Source organism: Amblyraja radiata, chromosome 38 (assembly GCF_010909765.2).
Source record: "Amblyraja radiata isolate CabotCenter1 chromosome 38, sAmbRad1.1.pri, whole genome shotgun sequence".
Taxonomy (NCBI): domain Eukaryota; kingdom Metazoa; phylum Chordata; class Chondrichthyes; order Rajiformes; family Rajidae; genus Amblyraja; species Amblyraja radiata.
The window spans coordinates 12,568,996-12,588,703 of NC_045993.1; the positions used below are offsets into that span (position 1 = coordinate 12,568,996).

At 47.7% G+C, this 19,708-nt stretch overlaps 1 protein-coding gene across 1 annotated transcript; it reads right to left on the reverse strand.

Annotated features, from left to right (window-relative positions):
- Window positions 1-370: 370 nt before the first annotated feature.
- c38h22orf23 (chromosome 38 C22orf23 homolog) lies at window positions 371-15,228 on the reverse strand. Its single transcript, XM_033013148.1, has 7 exons — window positions 15,156-15,228; window positions 11,603-11,875; window positions 7,800-7,862; window positions 6,340-6,519; window positions 3,599-3,733; window positions 1,999-2,099; window positions 371-508 (listed from the first exon to the last, which is right to left on the reverse strand). Exons 1-7 carry the CDS (start codon window positions 15,226-15,228, stop codon window positions 410-412), a joined length of 924 nt encoding a protein of 307 aa, XP_032869039.1. The 3' UTR covers window positions 371-409.
- Between the last annotated feature and the right edge of the window lie 4,480 nt (window positions 15,229-19,708).

The window sequence follows — 19,708 nt, forward strand, 5'->3', positions numbered from 1 at the left end:
GCATTTTTGTCCACCTTCCATTTTTCCAGCATCTGCAGTTCTTTCTTGAACAGGAGGTTGGTTAATGGAGGTCATTCGCTGGTCTTGGTCCAGGAATGATTCTGGGGTGGTTTCTGCTGCCTGCTGACTGACCAGAGTACCTTTAATACCTGGAATAGAGAAAAAACACAGACAACCTCTCAATGTTCATCGTTACTTAACGTTTTGTTTGCTATTTTACAACTGATTCCAGATGGGAAAAGAACAATGCACTCACTTCTCTCTCTCTCACTCTCATGTGATATGAGTGGACAGCTTCTGCAGCGGGTCCAGACCTAGCTGAGAAATGTGGAGCGAGCTGTGATTGTTTCTATTATATGAGTTCCTCAGGTAAGTTTTAATTATTTTTATTTTGATATCTGGTGTAAAGCTATGAGCATGCATATTCTTTCTTCATCTTGTCCATCTCCATTTGTTGCTTCAACTCACTGCTCCTCCTTCTGTCGATCTCCTCCATCTCCCGCAGTTTCTACAACGGACACACATGTTATTCGACAAGAGCCAAGTAGCCCGTGAAGATTATTCTCCCTTGACTAAACCTCACTGATTGATGCACACTGTTAATACGATGAACCACTGGATATTCCTGTCTGGGTCATTCAATAGTTCATGGCAATAGGGGCTGAAGAAGTGGACGGAGAGAGGTCGGAGTGAGTGAGAGAGAGAGAGAGAAGGTATGCAGGGAATGAGAATGAGATACAAGAAACTGCAGATGCTGCAATCCTGACCAAAACGCAAAGTGCCAGAGGAACTCAGCAGGTCTGACAGCATCTGCGGAAGGAATGGACAGGAGATGTTGCAAGTCGGGGCCCTTCTTCAGACTGGGAATGAGAAGGGGTGAGGGGTCCACTGGGAACAAAGAGTGTTTTAAGTATTCACCTTAATACTGGTTCTCGATTCCCCCACTCTGGGCAAGTGACTATGCGTTTATTCCTTTGATGATTTTGTACACTATAAATCACCCCTCATCCTCCTGCACTCCAAGGAATAGAGTCCTAGCCTGCTCAACCACTCCCAATAGCTCAGGCCCTCGAGTCCTGGCAACATCCTTGTCAATCTTCTGTGACTTCACTCAAATTCGGTTTCACTTTAATTCCACACTCACCAAGATCTGGAGACAAGCAACCCACTCTTACATGTACCTGCCAGGAGACAGGTAGTGACCTTGCCCCATGTCCTGCAGATATGCCACCAACCTAGTTAAGGCACGTTTTTTCCAGCATGACAAAAAAGTCCATGAGTAAAAAGATAGTCGGGAGGAGTTCGTAGATCACAAAAATCTTGATTTTTTTTTTAAGGTCCTTTCAACTCGGCAGAGGACTCGGGAAAGTGGGACAGGCCCTTTACTCATCTGTGTCCCCTTGAACTTAGGTCAAGCCTTCCAGAGGAGGAGGAGGAGGTTTTCATTTAAAAAGTCAAGAGGACTTTTTAAAGACTTTACAGCCTTTAGACATACAGCGCAGAAACAGGCCCTTCGGCCCACCGAGTCGGCGTCAACCAGCGATCATCCCGGACGTTAACACTATCCTACCCTTTAGGGACAATTTGCAACTTTTTTACTGAAGCCAATTAACCGATAAACCTGTACGTCTTTGAAATGTGGGAAGAAACCAGAGCACCCGGAGAAAACCCACGTGGTCACAGAGAGAACGTACAAACTCCATACAGACAGCACCTGGAGTCAGAATCGGCTGGATCTCTGGCGCTGTAAGGCAGCAGCTCTACCGCTGCGCCACCGTGCCGCTCTAAATGGAGAGTATTTTGGGGAGTAAGTCCCATGATGGGAGTAGGTCCAGCTCTGTCATGATCTGACTGTACGCTCTCTCCTGGGTCTGGCCAGGAACCAAACCTAGCACTAGATTCACTCACGGTTGTACCTATGATGAAGTAGACTGCAAGTACAGCAGAGGGAAATGTTAGGAGATGGCTGCTTGCTCCACTATGTTCACCCCACAGTACCTGGGAAATTTCAGTGTGAATGATTCCGCGGAATTCTTTCCCTCGACCAAAAGATTCCATTTGCTCCAGGAACTGCCGTCTCTCTTCAATCTCATCGCACACTGGGCAGGAGGGAAGAGAAGGACAAGAATGGTAACGGCCAACCCATCCCCGACAACACTTGGCAACCCTCAGTACATTCTCAAGTCAACTTTATTTGTCACATACACATACAAGATGTGCAGTGAAATGAAAGTGGCAATGCTTGCGGGATTGTGCAAAACAGCAGAACAGCACAGAACCAGTATTTACATTAAAAAAAAAGAAGATGCAACAGTATTTACGCCCCTGGTGAGATCAGAGTTTACAGTCCTGTGGGAAGAAACTCCGTCTCAGCCTCTTTGTTTTTGCTGTGTGACAGTGGAGGCGCTTGCCTGGCGGCAGCAGCTGACCTCCATTTCAGATATTGTACATCCCCAGTCCCTCAATTACCCCTCCCTCACCACCCACCCAGAAACCACCACTTCAATGTTTCATCCACATGCATTACCCCAAGCCATGATCTCCTCCCACCCTTGCCATCCCATGCACAATGCCCACCCACTCTCACTCCCCCAATGGACAATCCCCAACCACCCTCAACGCTGCAAAGTAACAAGCCCATCCACCCTCACCACCCATGTACGATCTCCATCTGTCCTCACCACCCTTGCACTTTTCCCACCCACCTACCCTCACCACCACAACACACAATGCCCATCCACCCTCACCACCACCACACACAATGCCCATCCACCCTCACCATCCCTATGCACAATCCACACCCACCCTACCACCCAAACCTAAGATCTCCACTCACCCCCACTGCCCCATGCACCTCTCCCAATGTACAAGCCCCAACCACTCCCGCCATTGCAATACACAATGCCCACTGACCCTCACCCACCTTCACCACCTCAATGCACTATCCCCACCCACACCATGCCAACGCATAATCCTGACCCACCCTCTTACCTATAATCTCCTTCACTATCCTAAGGCACGATCCCCTCACCCGAACCAGATTCCCCCTCCAGAGTCGTTACCCCTATAGCCTTGTCTCCTGCTCACTGTACACCCATCCACCTCCCTACTGGCCAACATCTATCTAACCATGCTACAGTACACTTTCCTCACCCTTACTCATTTTCCCCCACCAACTGCCCACTCCAAACCTCCAGCAGAGCATTCTCCCCACCTTCATTCCCACACACACATGTAACATCCATCACCACATTGTGTGAAATGGAGGGGAAGAGAGGTGGGGGTGTGGGGTGGTGGCGAGAGTGGATACTGGGCAGCATGTTGGTGCAACAGTTAGTGCGACTGCTTCATAGTTCCAGGGACTTGGGTTTCATCAGGTCAGTTCCTTCCCACGCATTCTGTTCCGGGTCTCAGTTAGGTGTGTGGGCTTCCCCTGGGTGCTCCAGTTTCTTCCAACCAGAGCACCTGGATGAAACCCACGCAGTCACAAGGAGAAGATGTAAACTCCACACACACAACGTCCAAGGTCAGGATTGAACCCGGATGTCTGGAGCTGTGAGGCAGCAGCTCCACCAGCCGAGCCAACAGATGTACTTACACTCGTCGAACCGGTCAATTTCTGGCTTCTCTTCTTCTTCCTCCTCTTTGTGTTTTTGTTTTGTGTCTGGCGTTGGACCGTCCTTCCCAGTCGCCATAATGTTTTGCAGCCGCTGCTTTTCTCTCTCCAAGTTTCCTGGAGTGTAACCATACATTGTCATGGTGAACAAGTGAGAGAATAAGCACCAGGACAAGGTAGAATAGACAATAGGTGCAAGAGTAGGCCATTCGGCCCTTCAAGCCAGCACCGCCATTCAATGTCCCCATATCCCCTGACTCCGCTATCTTTAAGAGCCCTATCTAGCTCTCTCTTGAAAGTATCCAGAGAACTGGCCCCCACCGACCTCTGAGGCAGAGAATTCCACAGACTCACAACTCTCTGTGTGAAAAAGTGTTTCCTCTTCTCTGTTCTAAATGGCTTACCTCTTATTCTTAAACTGTGGCCCCTGGTTCTGGACTCCCCCAAGTAAGTTGTAATTAGTAAGTTTGCAAATAGCTTGAAAATTGGCGGTGATATAGATAGTCATGTATTGTGCTCTTATATGTAATTTATTGTGCTTTTGTATGCAATTTATTCTATGTAATGACTTGTCTTTTATCTGGACCTTGAGTCTGTAATAAAAAGTAAGTAAGTAAAGTCCCTGTCCCACACGTGTCCTTCGCACGCTAATTACGCGACCTTGTCGTCGCGTTGAGGTGCACGGGTATCGTGCGGGCCACGCGGGACGGTGGCATGGAGTTGTGCGCGGTATCGCGCGGCGCTCCGGGATTTTGTAGGGAAACAAAATCTTTGCGCGCCTCCGGCGTGATGTAGCGTGTACGCGCGCAGACGTATTGCGGTCCCACGATACCCGTGAGCCTCAACGCGATGATCTTCCCCTCTACTTTTCTAGCTGTCTTCCTCCCTCTACAAACAGCCTGACGAAGTGTCCTGACCCAAAACGTTATCTATCCATGTTCTTCAGGGGCGGCACCATGGGGCAGCGGTAGAGTTGTCGCCCTATAGCACCAGAGACCCAGGTTCGATCCTGGCTATGAGTGCTGTTGGTATGGAGTTTGTACGTTCTCCCTGACACCTCATAGGTTTTCTCCGGATGCGCCGGTTTCTTCCCGCACTCCAAAGACATGTAGGTTTGTGCATTAACTGGTTTGGAAAAAAAATTGTCCCTAGTGTGCAGGATAGTGCTAGTGATCACTGGTCGGTGTGGATGGTGGGCGGAAGGGCCTGTTTCCATGCTGTGTCTCCAAAATCGAAAGTCCAGGGATGTTGCCTGACCCGCAGGGTTACTCTGGCACTTTGATCGGCCTAGGGGTTCAGGACAGGAGCACAAGAGTATGTGAAACAGGGGTTGATTTTGGCTGATTTGTTATGTAGCCAAGAGCGCCATCACCAGGAAGGTCACATTCTGTCACTGCAAAGATCCGGACAATACAGTCACAGCTCTGAGGAAAAGCAGTGAGTCCGAAGCCCAGGCTTTGGACAAATGTTGAAGATTTCAGCAAAGGCCTGAAAAGGTTGCAATTTACAAATGGATACATTTTAAATCAGTAATTTTGAAAGAATTAATCATTTAAGGTTTTAAAATGTGTTTACATTTTTATTCTGGGCCTCCTCAAATGTTTCTGTACCTGAAGAAGACTTGGTTAATAACAATATTTTCTAAAAGCATTTGTGGGAAATTCTTAGCATAGCTTGATTATTATTTGTTTCAGGAAGCATGCATGGAAATAGGATGTCTGCGGAGGGCGCTCAGCATCGCCAAGGACTGCTCTCACCCCAACCACGGACTGTTTACCCTCCTGCCATCCGGGAGGCGCTACAGGTCTCTCCGTTGCCGGACCAGCAGGTCCAGGAACAGCTTCTTTCCTGCGGCTGTCACACTACTCAACACTGTACCTCGGTGACTGCCAATCACCCCCCCCCCCCCCCCCCCCGGACACTCCTCCCACAGGAAAAACACTATGACTGTATGCATGTAAATAGATTTATTTATTGCTCGTATCTATGTCGCTCTTCCAGGGAGATGCTAACTGCATTTCGTTGTCTCTGTACTGTACACTGACAATGACAATTAAAGTTGAATCTGAATCTGATCTTGTAAAAAGTGCTGAAAGTGAGAAGCAGAGTCTATGGTTATGGTGAAGGTGCTATGGTAAGGATGAAGTTGAATAAACTTGTTCAAAATTGTTTTTGAAGATAAATTACTAAATTCTTGCTCATAGAGATACAGCACAGAAACACGCCCTTCGGTTCAACTTGCCCATGCTGACCAAGGTGCCCCATCTATGCTAGTCCCATCTGCCTGTGTTTGGCCCATATTCCTCTAAAGCTTTCCTATTCATGCACCTATCCAACTATCTTTTAAATGTTGTTATAGTATCCGCCTTGTGTCTTTGGACTTTACTTTAGACTTTAGTTCAGAGATATAGCACGGAAACAGGCCCTTCGGCCCACCAAGTCCGCACCAACCCTGTACACTTACACTATCCTACAAACTGGGAACAATTTTACTAATGCCAATTACCTGGTTCCTTTATCATTGTAACTTTTTTGCATATCTTTCATTCATTTGTTCTATATCTCTCTGCGTTTCACTTTCCTCTGACTAGTCTGCAGAAGGGTCTTGACCCGAAACATCACGCATTCCTTCTCTCCAGAGATGCTGCCTGTCCCGCTGAGTTACTCCAGCATTTTGTGTCTGCCTACAAACCTATACGTCTTGAATGTATCTGATCACCTACTTGTTGGTCGAGGCCGAAATCTTTCCCGCTGGTATGCATCACCAGCACGGCAGCTTTCTGCAGTGCGTAGTTGTGGCTTGGTGGGTAGCTGGGCTCGGACAGGGGTGGCTGGTGGCAGTGGAGCGGAGTCTAAAACCAGGCTAGAATTGGGATTGCAACTCACAGGTAATGAATCACCCTCTGTAAATAAAACAGAAATAGGAAGACAATAAACACAGTCTTTAGCAGGACTTTCAACAAAGAAGAGGACAGATTAAAACAGCACAGGAGACCATTTGGCCCATCATTCCTCTACCTGTTATGTGAAAGCTATTTTGTTAGTCAGGTTTATCTGTTTTTCCTCAAAGCCTGACAATTTTCTCCTCATATCATTTCATACAGCACGGTACTAGGCTCTTCGGCTCACAATGTTTGTGCCGAACACTTCATTTTGTAAATTAACAGATTATACCAATAACCTGTGTAGAAGTAGTTCTCATCTAATGCTCTACATTCAATTATCTAAATACACATCTTCTGGTTTATTATTCTGCCTACTTGGAAATAGTTGCTAATTATCCTGAAATCCTTCAAGATCTTGAATGTACTCATAACTTTATCTAATCTGAGGGGCATCAACTTGGTTTCTCAATGTTTGTCTACTTATCTTTTATCCTAGTTATCATTTCAGAAAACCTTTATATTCTCAGTAATCCTTGCCCTTCTTCCTAATGTGTGGTGCACAGAACTGAAGGCACCACACAACTTTGTTAGTTTTCTCTGCCTTCATTTACACATTTTGAACAATAGTTTCTCGTACATAACAACCTCCAGCCACCTTGCCTGTTCTTGCACTCCCTTTAAAGATGTGCTAATCAGTTTATATTCCTTACGTCATTCTTTCCATAAAAATTTCTCACAGCCAAATGCCTGTTAATTATAAAAATTAGTCTGCGTTGCATGAAGAAGGCATGGCGAAGAATGAAACAGCTTTACCACTTTGCATGTTGAGTCAGCATCAAATATTTCTAGAGGGAGACAAAAATGCTGGAGAAACTCAGCGGGTGAGGCAGCGTCTATGGGGTGAAGGAAAAAGGCAACGTTTCGGGTCGAGACCCTACTTCAGTCTATGGAGCGAAGGAAAAAGGCAACGTTTCGGGTCGAGACCCTTCTTCAGTCTATGGAGTGAAGGAAAAAGGCAACGTTTCGGGTCGAGACCCTTCTACAGTCTATGGAGCGAAGGAAAAAGGCAACGTTTCGGGTCGAGGCCCTTCTTCAGTCTGAGAGGATAGGTTTAATAAAGAATGAAGTTCCATTTACCTTGTTCCATTAACATGGTTAGGGTAAGCCGGTCGTAGCTGAGAAACAGAGTGCAACTTTCTGCACGCTGTTCCATAAAAAACACTCGCAGAGGTCAGGTACAACATGAGAATGCATTTACTGCTAAATACCAAGTGAGAAGCAAGAGTGAAAATACTGACCCTGGAGCCTCCTGTTAAGCTGCCTCAGCTGGAACTTATTCAGTTTGGATTCATGCATCATCTCTGCAAGAAGACAGATGAGAAGAGTCAGGCACTAAGAGCAGGAATCCTGGAACAGCAGTAGAAGATGTACACAATATGCCTGGAGAACACCTTCGCTCAGTCTGCCCGAACCTACCTGATCTCCTGGTTGCGAAACACTTTAATTCTCCTTCCCATTCCCACACAGACCTTAGTGTTCTAGATCTCCTCCATTGTCAGAGTGAGGCTAAATGCAAATCGGAGGAACAGCATCTCACATTTCACTTGAGCAGCTTACAGCCCAGTGGTATGAGAATTGATTTCTCTAACTTCACGTAACCCTGGCATTCCTTCTCTCTCCATCCCTTCCCCACCCAATTTGCACCAGCTTCTCGTTTTCATGCCACAAACAGCCTGTTTCCTTTATCATAATTTCTTTTTTTTGCATATCTTTCATTCATTGTTCTTTATCTCTCTACATCATCATCTATATCTCTCGTTTCCCTTATCCCTAACCAGTCTGAAGAAGGGTCTCGACTCGAAACGTCACCCATTCCTTCTGTCCAGAGATGCTGCCTGTCCCGCTGAATTACTCCAGCATTTTGTGTCTATGTCTGTAGGCAGCTCTGTTTCCTCTTTCCATTTATATATATACTTCTCTCTATTACCCTGGCTTAGTGCTACTCTTTCTGTGCACGTTTCACAAAGGTAGAATTAAAACAACACTGCCTGTTCTACTTCGTTTCAAGAGGAGCTGTGCTTGATGCCATAGCCCTACTTTACATTTATAGCCCTGTAAAGTTCCTCAACCACTTCTCCCACTCCTGCTTAAAATTAGTAGGAAGGAACTGCAGATGCTGGTTTATACCGAAGTTAGACACAAAATGCTGGAGTAAATCAGCGGGTCAGACAGCATCTCTGGAGAAAAGGAACAGGTGATGTTTCCGGTCAGAACCTTAGGTCGTGTCAGACCCGTGTCTGAATAAGGGTTTCGACCTGAAACGTCACCTATTTCGTTTCTCAAGAGATGCTGCCTGACCCGCTGAGTTACTCCAGCATTTTGTGTCTATGTCCTGTTTAAAACTGTTTGCAGAAGTAGTTTCCAGTACATTTCCAGTACAGGAGTGTACCCAATCCAGATTTTTTGCCAGTGGTTTAATGTTCATGTTTCTTGAATTCAATAAATTGTGTTAAATTTTATTTATCCCCACTGATTTTAAACTTATGCTACAGTAAGGATGTCGTCAAGCTAGCTATAGGAGGGATGTCATTAAGCAAGCATGAGTGCAAGAAGATTTACGTTGATATTGCCAGGACTTAAAGGCCTGAGCTATAAGAGGAGGTTGGGCAGGCTAGGACTTTATTTGGAGTGGAGGGGCTGAGGGGTATTTTTATAGAGGTGTATAAAATCGTGAGGGGGATAGTTAGAGTGAATGCACAGTCTTTTACCCAGAGAAGCGGAATCAAGAACCAGAGGTCATAACTTTAAGATGAGAGGGGAAAACATTTAATAGGAACCTGAGAAGCAACTTTTCCAAACAGAGGGTGGTGTGTGTACGGAAAGAGCTGCCGAGGAGGTAGTTGAGACAGGTACTATAACAACATTTAAAAGACATTTGGACAGGTGACTTTTCGGGTCAGAACCCTTCTTCAGTCTGAAGAATGGAAATGCTACAGCTGTCGCTTTATCTCCCCCCTCGACTCCATCCAAGGACCCAAGCAGTCTTTCCAGTTGAGGCAGAGGTTCACCTGCAGCTCCTCCAACCTCATCTATTGCATCCGCTGCTCTAGATGTCAGCTGCTCTACATCGGTGAGACCAAGCGTAGGCTCGCCCAACACCTCCGCTCGGTTCGCAATAACCAACCTGATCTCCCGGTGGCTCAGTACCTCAACTCCCCCTCCCATTCTAAATCTGACCTTTCTGTCCTGGGCCTCCTCCATTACCAGAGTGAGGACCACTGTAAATTGGAGGAACAGCACCTCATTATTTCGCTTGGGTAGTTTACACACCAGCGGTATGAACATTGACTTCTCTAATTTCAGGTAGTGCTTGCTTTCTCCCTCCTTCCCCCTCCCTCCCCCTTCCCAACTCTCCCACATAGCCCACTATCTCCGCCTCTTCCTTTCTTTTTCCCACCCCCCTGCCCGACATCAGTCTGAAGAAGGGTCTCGACCCGAAACGTCGCCTACTCCTTTTCTCAATTGATGCTGCCTCACCCGCTGAGTTTCTCCAACATTTTTGTCTACTTTCGATTTTTCAAGCATCTGCAGTTCCTTCTTAAACATTCCATCCCGAAATGTCACCTATTCCTTTTCTCCAGAGATGCTGCCTGACCCGCTGTGTTTCTCCAGCATTTTGTGTCTATCTTTGGAATACAAAGTGATGGAAACTCTGCTATAAACACATGAAGGTCAAATGTGATAACTTTTGATTACCGTTGGCAGCTCCACAAATTACTTTAGGGAGAGTTTTTTGGCTTTAAAGTGGCTCCAATGCAGATTCACCAGAATGATACAAATATGGATAAAATTAGAAAGTTAGGCTGTGTAGACTATATTTATTTTTCATTGAATGCAGGAAAAAAGAGGCAGTCTAATTGGCAAGTCTATAATGATAGGGCATATCCTCAGAATTCAATGTGTTGGAAAGAACTGCAGATGCTGGTTTAAATCAGGGAGATACAAAATGCTGGAGTAACTCAGCGGGACAGGCCGCATCTCTGGAGAGAAGAAATGGGTGACGTTTCAGGTCGAGACCCTACTTCAGAATCAAGCTAAGTTGTTCAAGTGATGTCAAAATTAATATGGGAAAATCTGGGGCTGTTTCTGCTGTTAAAATCTGTTGATGTTCATTGAGAAAACCACATTGTTTGTGAAGTAAGGGTATGGGCTGCCCAGATCAGCACAGGTTCAGCCTCCTCCAGTTGTTCCATGCACAGTGCTTCTCTCTCTCTCTCTCCGCTGCCGTCTGCTTAAATCTGGTTAGTTACACTCCTCCTCACCCTCATTGACTGTTCCTCATCCTTCCTCACCCCTCCTCCTGTCCCTTTTCCCTCAGTCTATCATAAACCTCACCTTATTGCTCATCCTAACCTCAACCATCCTCCTCACACTTTGATTTGCCCCTCACTCTTACCCCTCCTCCTGCCCTCTGCCCCATCAGCTTCCCCCCTCCTCATGCCCAACATCTCTCAGCTTGCCCCACATCCACTTGACCCTTACCTCTCCTGTCCCTCACCTTCCTCCTCCTGTCACTCACATTCTTCATCAGCACTCGTTCAGCCCTTAGCCTCCTACCCCATCCTGCCCCTCCCCCATCCCTCACCCCGCCCCTCTCGCCCCCCATCCCTCACCCACCGACCCCCCCCGTCCTTCACCCCCTGCCCCTTATCCATGGGTCCCTCACCCTATCCTCCTCCTTCTGCCCATCTCCTCGCCCCTCATCCACTCCTGTCCCCTCATCCTCCAATTCCTCACCTCACCTCCTCACCTCCCTCTCCCTCTCCCCTCTTCCTCCCCCCTCTCTCCCCCCTCATCCATTCCCCCTCCCTCTCCTCCCCCCTTCCCTCTCTCCTCCCTCCCTCTCTCCCCCCTCCCTCTCTCCCCCCTCCTCACCCCTTCCCCTTTCTCCCCCTCCTCACCCCTCTCCCTCTCTCTCCCCCCCTCATCCCTCCCCCTCTTCACCCCTCTCCCCCCTCTCCTCACCCCTCTCCCTCTCCTCCCCCCTCTCCCTCTCTCCCTCACCCTCTCCCTCTCTCCCCCTCCCCACCCCCTCTCTCACCCCTCAGCACATCCACGGTCTCCCTGGTGTACGGGGCTTTGGCACAGTTCGAGAAGCCGCCGCTGGTTTGCATCTGCTGCCGGCTGGACATCCCGCCGGTGCCGCCGCTCGGCCCCTCGTCCCAGTCTGTCCCGCCCGAGGCCCGGGCCGTTGCCGTGGCAACGCGACCGCCGCATGCGGGGGCGGGGCCTGGCGGGCGATACCACCAGCGGCGCGGGGGTGGGGGGGCGCGGGCCGTACCAATAGCACTGCCAGTGTGGGGGTGCACAGCCACTGCATCCAGTGCAAGGCGGAGAGGGGCACCCTTTGCACCCAACCCACTGGATCTAATGGTGGGGTCAAGGCGACAACCCAACCTGTGGGTCCAGTGCAGGGCAGGATAACAGCCAGCAGTCCATGCACTGGATCCAGTGCAGGTACTCTGGAATAACCAGTGGCTGGGGAAAAATCCTCCACAGTTAAAAATATCTGGGTGTAGCGGCAGATGTAAAACTAATATAGTCATAGAGTCATACAGCATGGAAACAGGCCCTTTAGCCCAACTTGCCCACACCAACCATGTCCCATCTACACTAGTCTCACTAGCTTGCATTTGGCACATATCCCTCTAAACCTGTCATATCCATGTACTTGTCTAAATGTTTCATAAATGTTGCAATAGTCTGTGCCTCAACTATCTTCTCTGGCAGCTCCTTCCATACACCCACCACCCTTTGTGTGAAAAAGTTACCCCTCAGATTCCCATTAAATCTTTCCCCCTTAACCTTAAACATTCGGGCTCTGGTTCTCAATTCCCCTACGCTGGGTAAGAGACTCCGTGCATATACCCGATCTATTCCTCTCATGATTTTATACACCTCTATAGGATCACTCCTCATCCTCCTGCGCTCCAAGGAATAGTGTCCCAGCCTGCTCAACCTCACCCTACAGCTCAGACCCTCGAGTCTTGGCAACATCCTCGTATATCTTCTCTGTACCCTTTCCAACTTGACAACATGTTCGGGGCTTTGGCTCCAGCTGGGAAAGGAGAATGAACTTTAAATGCTGTTACTAACACCATCCACACAGTGAGAATGTCCTTCTGTCTCATTATGTTCTATAATTCACAAGTTATATGAATTTGCTCCCTCGATCCAATATGGGGAGAAAGGGCAGCTGGGGAAATACTGAAGGCCCTGGATCCAGTGTGGTTTGATAAGGCTACAGACATAGTCTCCTCCTCAAGGGCGACACAGTGACGATAGAGTTGCTGCCTTACAGCGCCAAAGATCCAAACTATGAGTGCCGTCTGTACGGAGTTTGTACGTTCTCCCAGTGACTGCTAAGGTTTTCTCCGGCTGCTCCGGTTTCCTCCCACATTCCAAAGACGTGCAGGTTTGTAGGCTTCTTCTTCTTTCGTGTGGCATGCACAGCCTAAAGTTGTTGGACAACTTGTTCTATTTGATCTTCCGTTTGTGCACGTCGAGTTGATTGCATTAGTCGAAACAGGGCGGACCACGTGAAGGTTGCAATCTTCCACCCCAGGTTTGTAGGCTAATTGGCTTCAGTAAAATTGAAAATTGTCCCTGCCTAGTGTGTGTAGGATAGTGTTAGGATGCAGGGAGAGCTGTGTAGCATGGACTTGGCGAACCAAAGGGCCTGTTTCCACGCTGTATCTCAAAAACTAACCCACTCCAGCATTAGCAGATGCAGTCTCTTTGGATCCAATGTGGGTGTTCAGCATGATTTGCTTATTCTGGTTGGCAAGCTCAGCTCCCTAGGTCCAGTGAAGGATAATGGATGGAAAATGCATCCCACCTGGGTTCACTGTAGTGTTTAAAGGGCAGAACGGTTACCATTTGGGTCCACTGAACGATCATATGGTGGTGAATGCAACCAATTAGACCAATGCATAACAAGTAACCTTACTGCGCCCACACATGCACCCCACCAAATCCAAGGCAGGGTTATAGGGAAGATGGACACAAAATGCTGGTGTAACTCAACGGGCCAGACTGGAGAAAAAGAATAGGTGACGTTTTGGATCGAGACCCTTCTTCGGGCTGAGAGTCAGGGGAGAGGGAAACTAGAGATATGAAAAGGTTCAGAACAAATCAGAGCCGGCACCGATGACCAAGGAAAGGTAGAGCCCACAATGGTCCATTGTTGCCTGTGGAAGAGGTGAAAACGAATGGGTACATGGATGAAAACAGTGGAACTAGCAGGGCGACTAGAGTAGGGGCAGAGAGTGAGGGTTACTTGAAATTAGAGATATCAACATTCATACCGCTGGGTTTTAAGTTTATAGGGGCAGGTATGGAGCCCTCAATGACAGGTGATAGGGTAACAGGTATTCTGGGCCTTGATGTGCCGGGTGTGGTCTTTCTACTAACTCTCCCTGGATACATGAGGGACAAGTTTCTGGGATATTGGCTCAGGGGGCAGGTCAGCATTTACTCCCTTCGAACTGTTAACAAGAACGTAGAGGAGAGCTGTCTTTCTGAACCGCTGCGGTACTTTGGGTGCAGGTGCTCCCAGAGCCGTTGGGGCGGGTGTTCCAGGATGTAGGAATGGTGGTGTATTTTCCACGCAGGAAGGTGTGAGGCTCGGGAGAGAGCCTGCAGGCGGTGGTGTCTCTGAAGCTGATACTCTTGATGGAAAGGCTTGCAGGATTGGAATGCCTAGAAGGCGTTGGCGTGCAGTCAGTGCATTTTGTAGAAACAAGGAACTGCAGATGCTGGTTTACAAAAAAAAACTGCTGGAGTAAATCAACATGCCAGGCAGCATCTATGTAGAACATGGATAGGTGACATTTCTCGTTAGATCCTTCTTCAGACTCTGGCATATTTTGTAGATGGCCCGCACTGTAGCCATAGTGCAGCAGCTGTGAAAGGAGTTTTACGTCCCGTCGACTCCATTCAAGGACCCAAGCAGTCGTTCCAGGTGCGACAGAGGTTTACCTGCACCTCCTCCAACCTCATCTATTGCATCCACTGCTCTAGGTGTCAGCTGATCTACATCGGTGAGACCAAGTGTAGGCTTGGCGATCGTTTCGCCCAACACCTCCGCTCGGTCCGCATTAACCAACCTGATCTTCCTGTGGCTCAGCACTTCAACTCCCCCTCCCATTCCGAATCCGACCTTTCTGTCCTGGGCCTCCTCCACGGCCGGAGTGAGCACCACCGGAAACTGGAGGAGCAGCACCTCATATTCCGCTTGGGCAGTCTGCATCCCGGTGGCCTGAACATTGACTTCTCCAATTTCCTGTAGCCCTTGCTGTCTCCTACCCTTCTCAGCTCTCCCTCAGTCCTCTGGCTCCTCATCTTCCTTTCTTCTTCCTGCACCTCCCCCCACCCTGCATCAGTCTGAAGAAGGGTTTCGGCCCGAAACGTCGCCTATTTCCTTCACTCCATAGATGCTGCCTCACCCGCTGAGTTTCTCCAGCAATTTTGTCTACCATCGATTTTAAAGAATCTGCAGTTCCTTCTTGGGTAGTGGACAAGGTGCCAACCAAGAGGGCTGTTTTATCCTAGATCGTACAAAAGTATTAATACTAAACAAACTCAGTGCTTACAGGTCTTGGCCTGCAAGATACACTGGTTTCTCTTTAAACAGGTGTTGTTTGACTTGTTGAGTTCTTCCAACATGTTTGTTGTATATTAGATTCCAGCATCTGTCTCATTTTGTTTTCCTTGTCGTAGATGGCATTGAGCTTACTGCACAGTGTTCGACTCGTGTAAATAAGTGGATAGCATTAATATAGAGACAAGAGACTGCAGATTCTTGAATCTAGAGCAACGAAACACAGGTAAAGAGGGGTGGGTCAGGTGGGGGAGGGAGACGCTCCCTTATCCTGGATACGCCGATCATTTACCTGCCCTTGCCCTACTCCTTCCTCTCACCTCTTTCTCCCAGCTATCTCCCCTCTACTCCATCAGTCTGAATGAAGGCCCCGACCTGAAACATTATCTGTAATTTCCCTCCACAGATGCTGCCTGGCCCACTGAATACTTTTCAGTGGTAGACAAAAAATGCTGGAGAAACTCAGCAGGTGAGGCAGCATCTATGGAGTGAAGGAAATAGCCGACGTTTCGGGTCGAAACCCTTCTTCTGATGTGAGGGTGGGGGTTGGGCAGAAGGAAGAAGTGGAGCCAGAGGGCTGAGAAGGGGAGGAGAAAGTAAGGACTACCTGAAGTTAGAGAAGTCAATGTTCATACAATGTTCTTGAATACTTTTCAGTTTTTGGATTAAGAAATAGAGCCTGGAAACAGATCCTTTTGCCCAAAGTCCACGCTGTCCATGTTAACGGCACCTTACACAGAGTGAGCAGCTTAAAGTGCAGGAAAAATGTTCCCAATGTTGGGCGACTCCACAGTCTTAGAATAGAGGGGAGGTCATTTAATACTGAGGTGAGAAAAAACGTTTTCACCTAGAGTTGCGAATTTGTGGAATTCCCTGCCACAGAGGACAGTGGAGGTCAAGTCACTGGATGGATTTAAGAGAGAGTTAGATAGAGCTCTAGGGGCTAGTGGAGTCAAAGGATATGGGGAGAAGGCAGGCCATGCAGCGGTTCCAGGTGCGACAGAGGTTCAGCCATGATCACAATGAATGGCGGTGCTGGCTCGAAGGGCCGAATGGCCTCCTCCTGCACCTATTTTCTATGTTTCTAAAGTGCTATTAACTGTCACTATTGCACTAACTCACCATATCAGCGACATTCCCTTTGTTCTACACATCTCGCTCCCACCTTCTTTCCTACTGAAAACAAACTTGTATCTCTCTACAGAGGTACAGTGACAAGCTTCTGTTGTGTGCTAACCAGTCAGCGGAAAGACCACTCAAGCCATCCAGTGTACTGATATATAATAAAGGGAATAACATGAATAACGTTTAGTGCAAGATAAAGTCCAGTAAAGACCGATTAAAGAGGTAGATAGTAGCTCAGCTCTGCTCTCAAGTTGGTAGGATGGTTGTAGATGTAGCCCAGATCATCACATAGACCAGACTTCTCCACACTGCCTCAGAAAAGCAGCCAACATAATCAGAAACGTCCCACCCCGGTCATTCCTTCTTCTCCCTGCTCTTGTCTGGCAGGGAGGTACTGAAGCTTGAAAGCGCGCATCACCAGGAACAGCTTAATTATCAGACTTCTTAACGGTCTCTCCAGAGCAATGTCCGATTCACCGCTATCCTATTACGGACATTGGACTTTGTCTGGGGATGAGATGCGCTACAATGCTGAGAATGACATTCTGCAAACTGATTGTATCTATGTTTGGTATACCCTTGAGATAAATGTAAACCAGTGAAAGTGATAGAAGTGGAAGGGGGTCGGAGAGAGGGGGAAGGACGGGTGGGATAGTGGGAGAAATGGGTGCTCATCCAGGTGGGGGGGGGGGGATAAAGGTGAGGCAGGGGTGTTGTTGCTGTTACCTAAAATAGGGGAATTCAATGTTCACACCGTTGTAAGCTACACAAGCAGAATATGAGCTGCTGTTCCCCCAGTTGCACGTGGCCTTACTCTGACAATGGAGATGGTCCAGGAGAGAAAGGTTGGTCTGGGAATGGGAAGGGGGGGGGGGGGGGATTTAAAAATGGTTAGCAACTGTTTGTAAACCAGCATCTGCAGTTCCTTGTGTCCAGCAGATATAAGTGACAATAAGTGCAGGAGTAGGCCATTCGGCCCTTCGAGCCAACACCGCCATTCACTGTGATCATGGCTGATCATCCACAATCAGTACCCCGTTCCTGCCTTCTCCCCATATCCATTGACCCGGTACACTACAGCCACATTGGATCCAGCACATGCTGAAGCTGATGCCCAGTCTTATATACAGTCACAACAGGTCCAGTGGACAATAAAGTGACAGAAGGACACGAGGGCCTGAGCTACAGGGAGAGGTTGAGCAGGCTAGGACTTTATTCGTAGGAGCACAGGAGGATGATGGGAGATTTTATAGAGGTGTATAAGATAATGCAAGGAATAGATTGGGTGGATGCACAGTCTTTTACCTAGAGCAGCGGAATCAAGAACTAGAAGACATAGGTTTAAGGTAAGGAGGGAAAGATTTAATGGAGATTGGAGGGATAACGTTTTCTTTACAAAAAGGGGGGTAGTGATATGGAACGAGCTCACGGAGCAGGTAGTTGAGGCAGGTATGTTACAACCTTAAAATAACATTAGGGCAGGCACATGGATAGGATATATTTAGAGGGATATGGGCCAAACGCAATCAGGTGGGACTAGTGTAGATGGGACATGTTGGGCCGAAGTACATCATACTGTAATGCCCCTGTCCCACTTAGGAAACCTGAACGGAAACCTCTGGAGACTTTGCGCCCCACCCAAGGTTTCCGTGCGGTTCCCGGAGGTTGCAGGTGGTTGCAGATAGTGGAAGCAGGTAGGGAGACTGACAAATACCTCCAAGAACCGCACGGAAACCTTGGGTGGGGCATAAAGTCTCCAGAGGTTTCCGTTCAGGTTTCCTAAGTGGGACAGGGGCAAGAGACTCCATGACACACGGAGGAAAATCAGCCAAGGAACAGGCAGACAGGTTTTTAAGTACAATCAACAGTTACATCAATCACAACTTTGGACAACGTTCCATTTTAATAGACCCATTTTTATCAATTTTGTTAGCAGAATAATATAGCTTTAGAACAGTGCTTGTGTTTTTCAATAAATATTATATACAAACGAGTAAAATAGAATAAAAGCTAAATATATGGATCAGCAAAATGGTCTGAATGAACAAATAAAAGCAATCCCATAATTGAAAGATTAATACAAAGACATGGCACCAATACCCCTAGTTACAAGAACAAGAAGGAGTTTAAATTGAAGATTTGACAATAAATTGAATTAAGGCATTTTTGGCAGCAGAACCTGCATGTTAATTAGAGATACAATTATTGCTAAGAACCGACAGAACTTCAACAAACTATATTAATGAGGGTAAGGGTGCAGACACCAAGTCTCAGTCCCGTACTTAGACCAATAAAGAATATATGTTGCTCTCATCCAATCTACAGAAGGACCAGGTTTCAAAAACAAATCGAAAAGTCCCTGAAAAAGTTTGGATCGTGAAAGAATTCCAAACTGAAGTTGCTTCTTGCTGGGGCGCATTTACCTGTGAACGGCCACTCACAAGACAGAGCTGCAGGTATGTTGGTCAGACTGGTGAGTCCTCTTGGCTTACTGAATCTGGAACAGCTCCTAGCAATGGCTCAATGCGCGGCAATGCAGCCAACTATAACATAGGCTGAGCATGGCCAAAGTGCACCGAGTTTGACTGGAGATTGACTCATTTTTAGTTTGAAGCATGTGTGTGTATAAATATATATGACCCTGCGGAGAAACATGCAGGCTGAGACACCGCTGGTCAATTAAAGTGCAGAATTAATAGTGATAGCTTCACAATGACCGTCACTATGTTTAAAAGTATATTTGTGTCAGTTGGTCTCTGCGACTGTATCCGTGTTCTGTGTGTACACTCGAGAAATTATGCACAAGAGCGCACAACTGATGCACAACCATTTTCCACCAGTGTTCAGAAGTCTGTTGCAACGTTACACAGCTACAAAGGAACCCTCTTGTTCACCACAGCTTCCTCCGCCTCTCAGAGCAGCGGGGAATACATTACTTGGGGCACGGAAGTGGGAATATTTAGAAGACTGCAGTAAAATGTGGACCTTACGCTGGCAAGTGCTAGTTGGAAGGTTTTCACAGACTGAAGGTCTGTCGCTTCTTGCTGCAGTGATCCACTGGGGCTGTGGTTAGATGAAGGATGGCACTGAGGTGCCCAGTCCTATGGTATACAGAAGCACTTTGTGTGTGCAGTTCCCCCTCGAAGAGGGAATTTCCTATCTCCGCATTATTTGTAAGTGTCAGGGCATATCCCACACTCACACACGGTTCTCAGCACTCGATACCTGCATGTTGTACCCAACGTCACCCCAAGCCTTGCACTGTCAGAGGGTGTGCAGCATCGAGTACAATCTGCATTATCAATCACTGGTGTAATTGCTGCATCTCGGTAAAGTTTCCTTTAGAGATACAGCGTGGAAGCAGGCCCTTCGGCCCACCCAGTCTGTGCCAACCAGTGATCACCCATTCTATCCTACACA

Bases quoted from the DNA above. Each gene is read 5' to 3' on its own strand.
- c38h22orf23 (XM_033013148.1), bottom strand. From the start codon at position 15,228: ATGTTGGAAGAACTCAACAAGTCAAACAACACCTGTTTAAAGAGAAAC. The intron at 3,734-6,339 runs GTAGGTGATCAG...GTTACACTCCAG, and splicing joins ATTTCGGCCTCGACCAACAA to GAAACTTGGAGAGAGAAAAG. The intron at 509-1,998 runs GTACTGTGGGGT...TGTCCGTTGTAG, and splicing joins TTCACACTGAAATTTCCCAG to AAACTGCGGGAGATGGAGGA.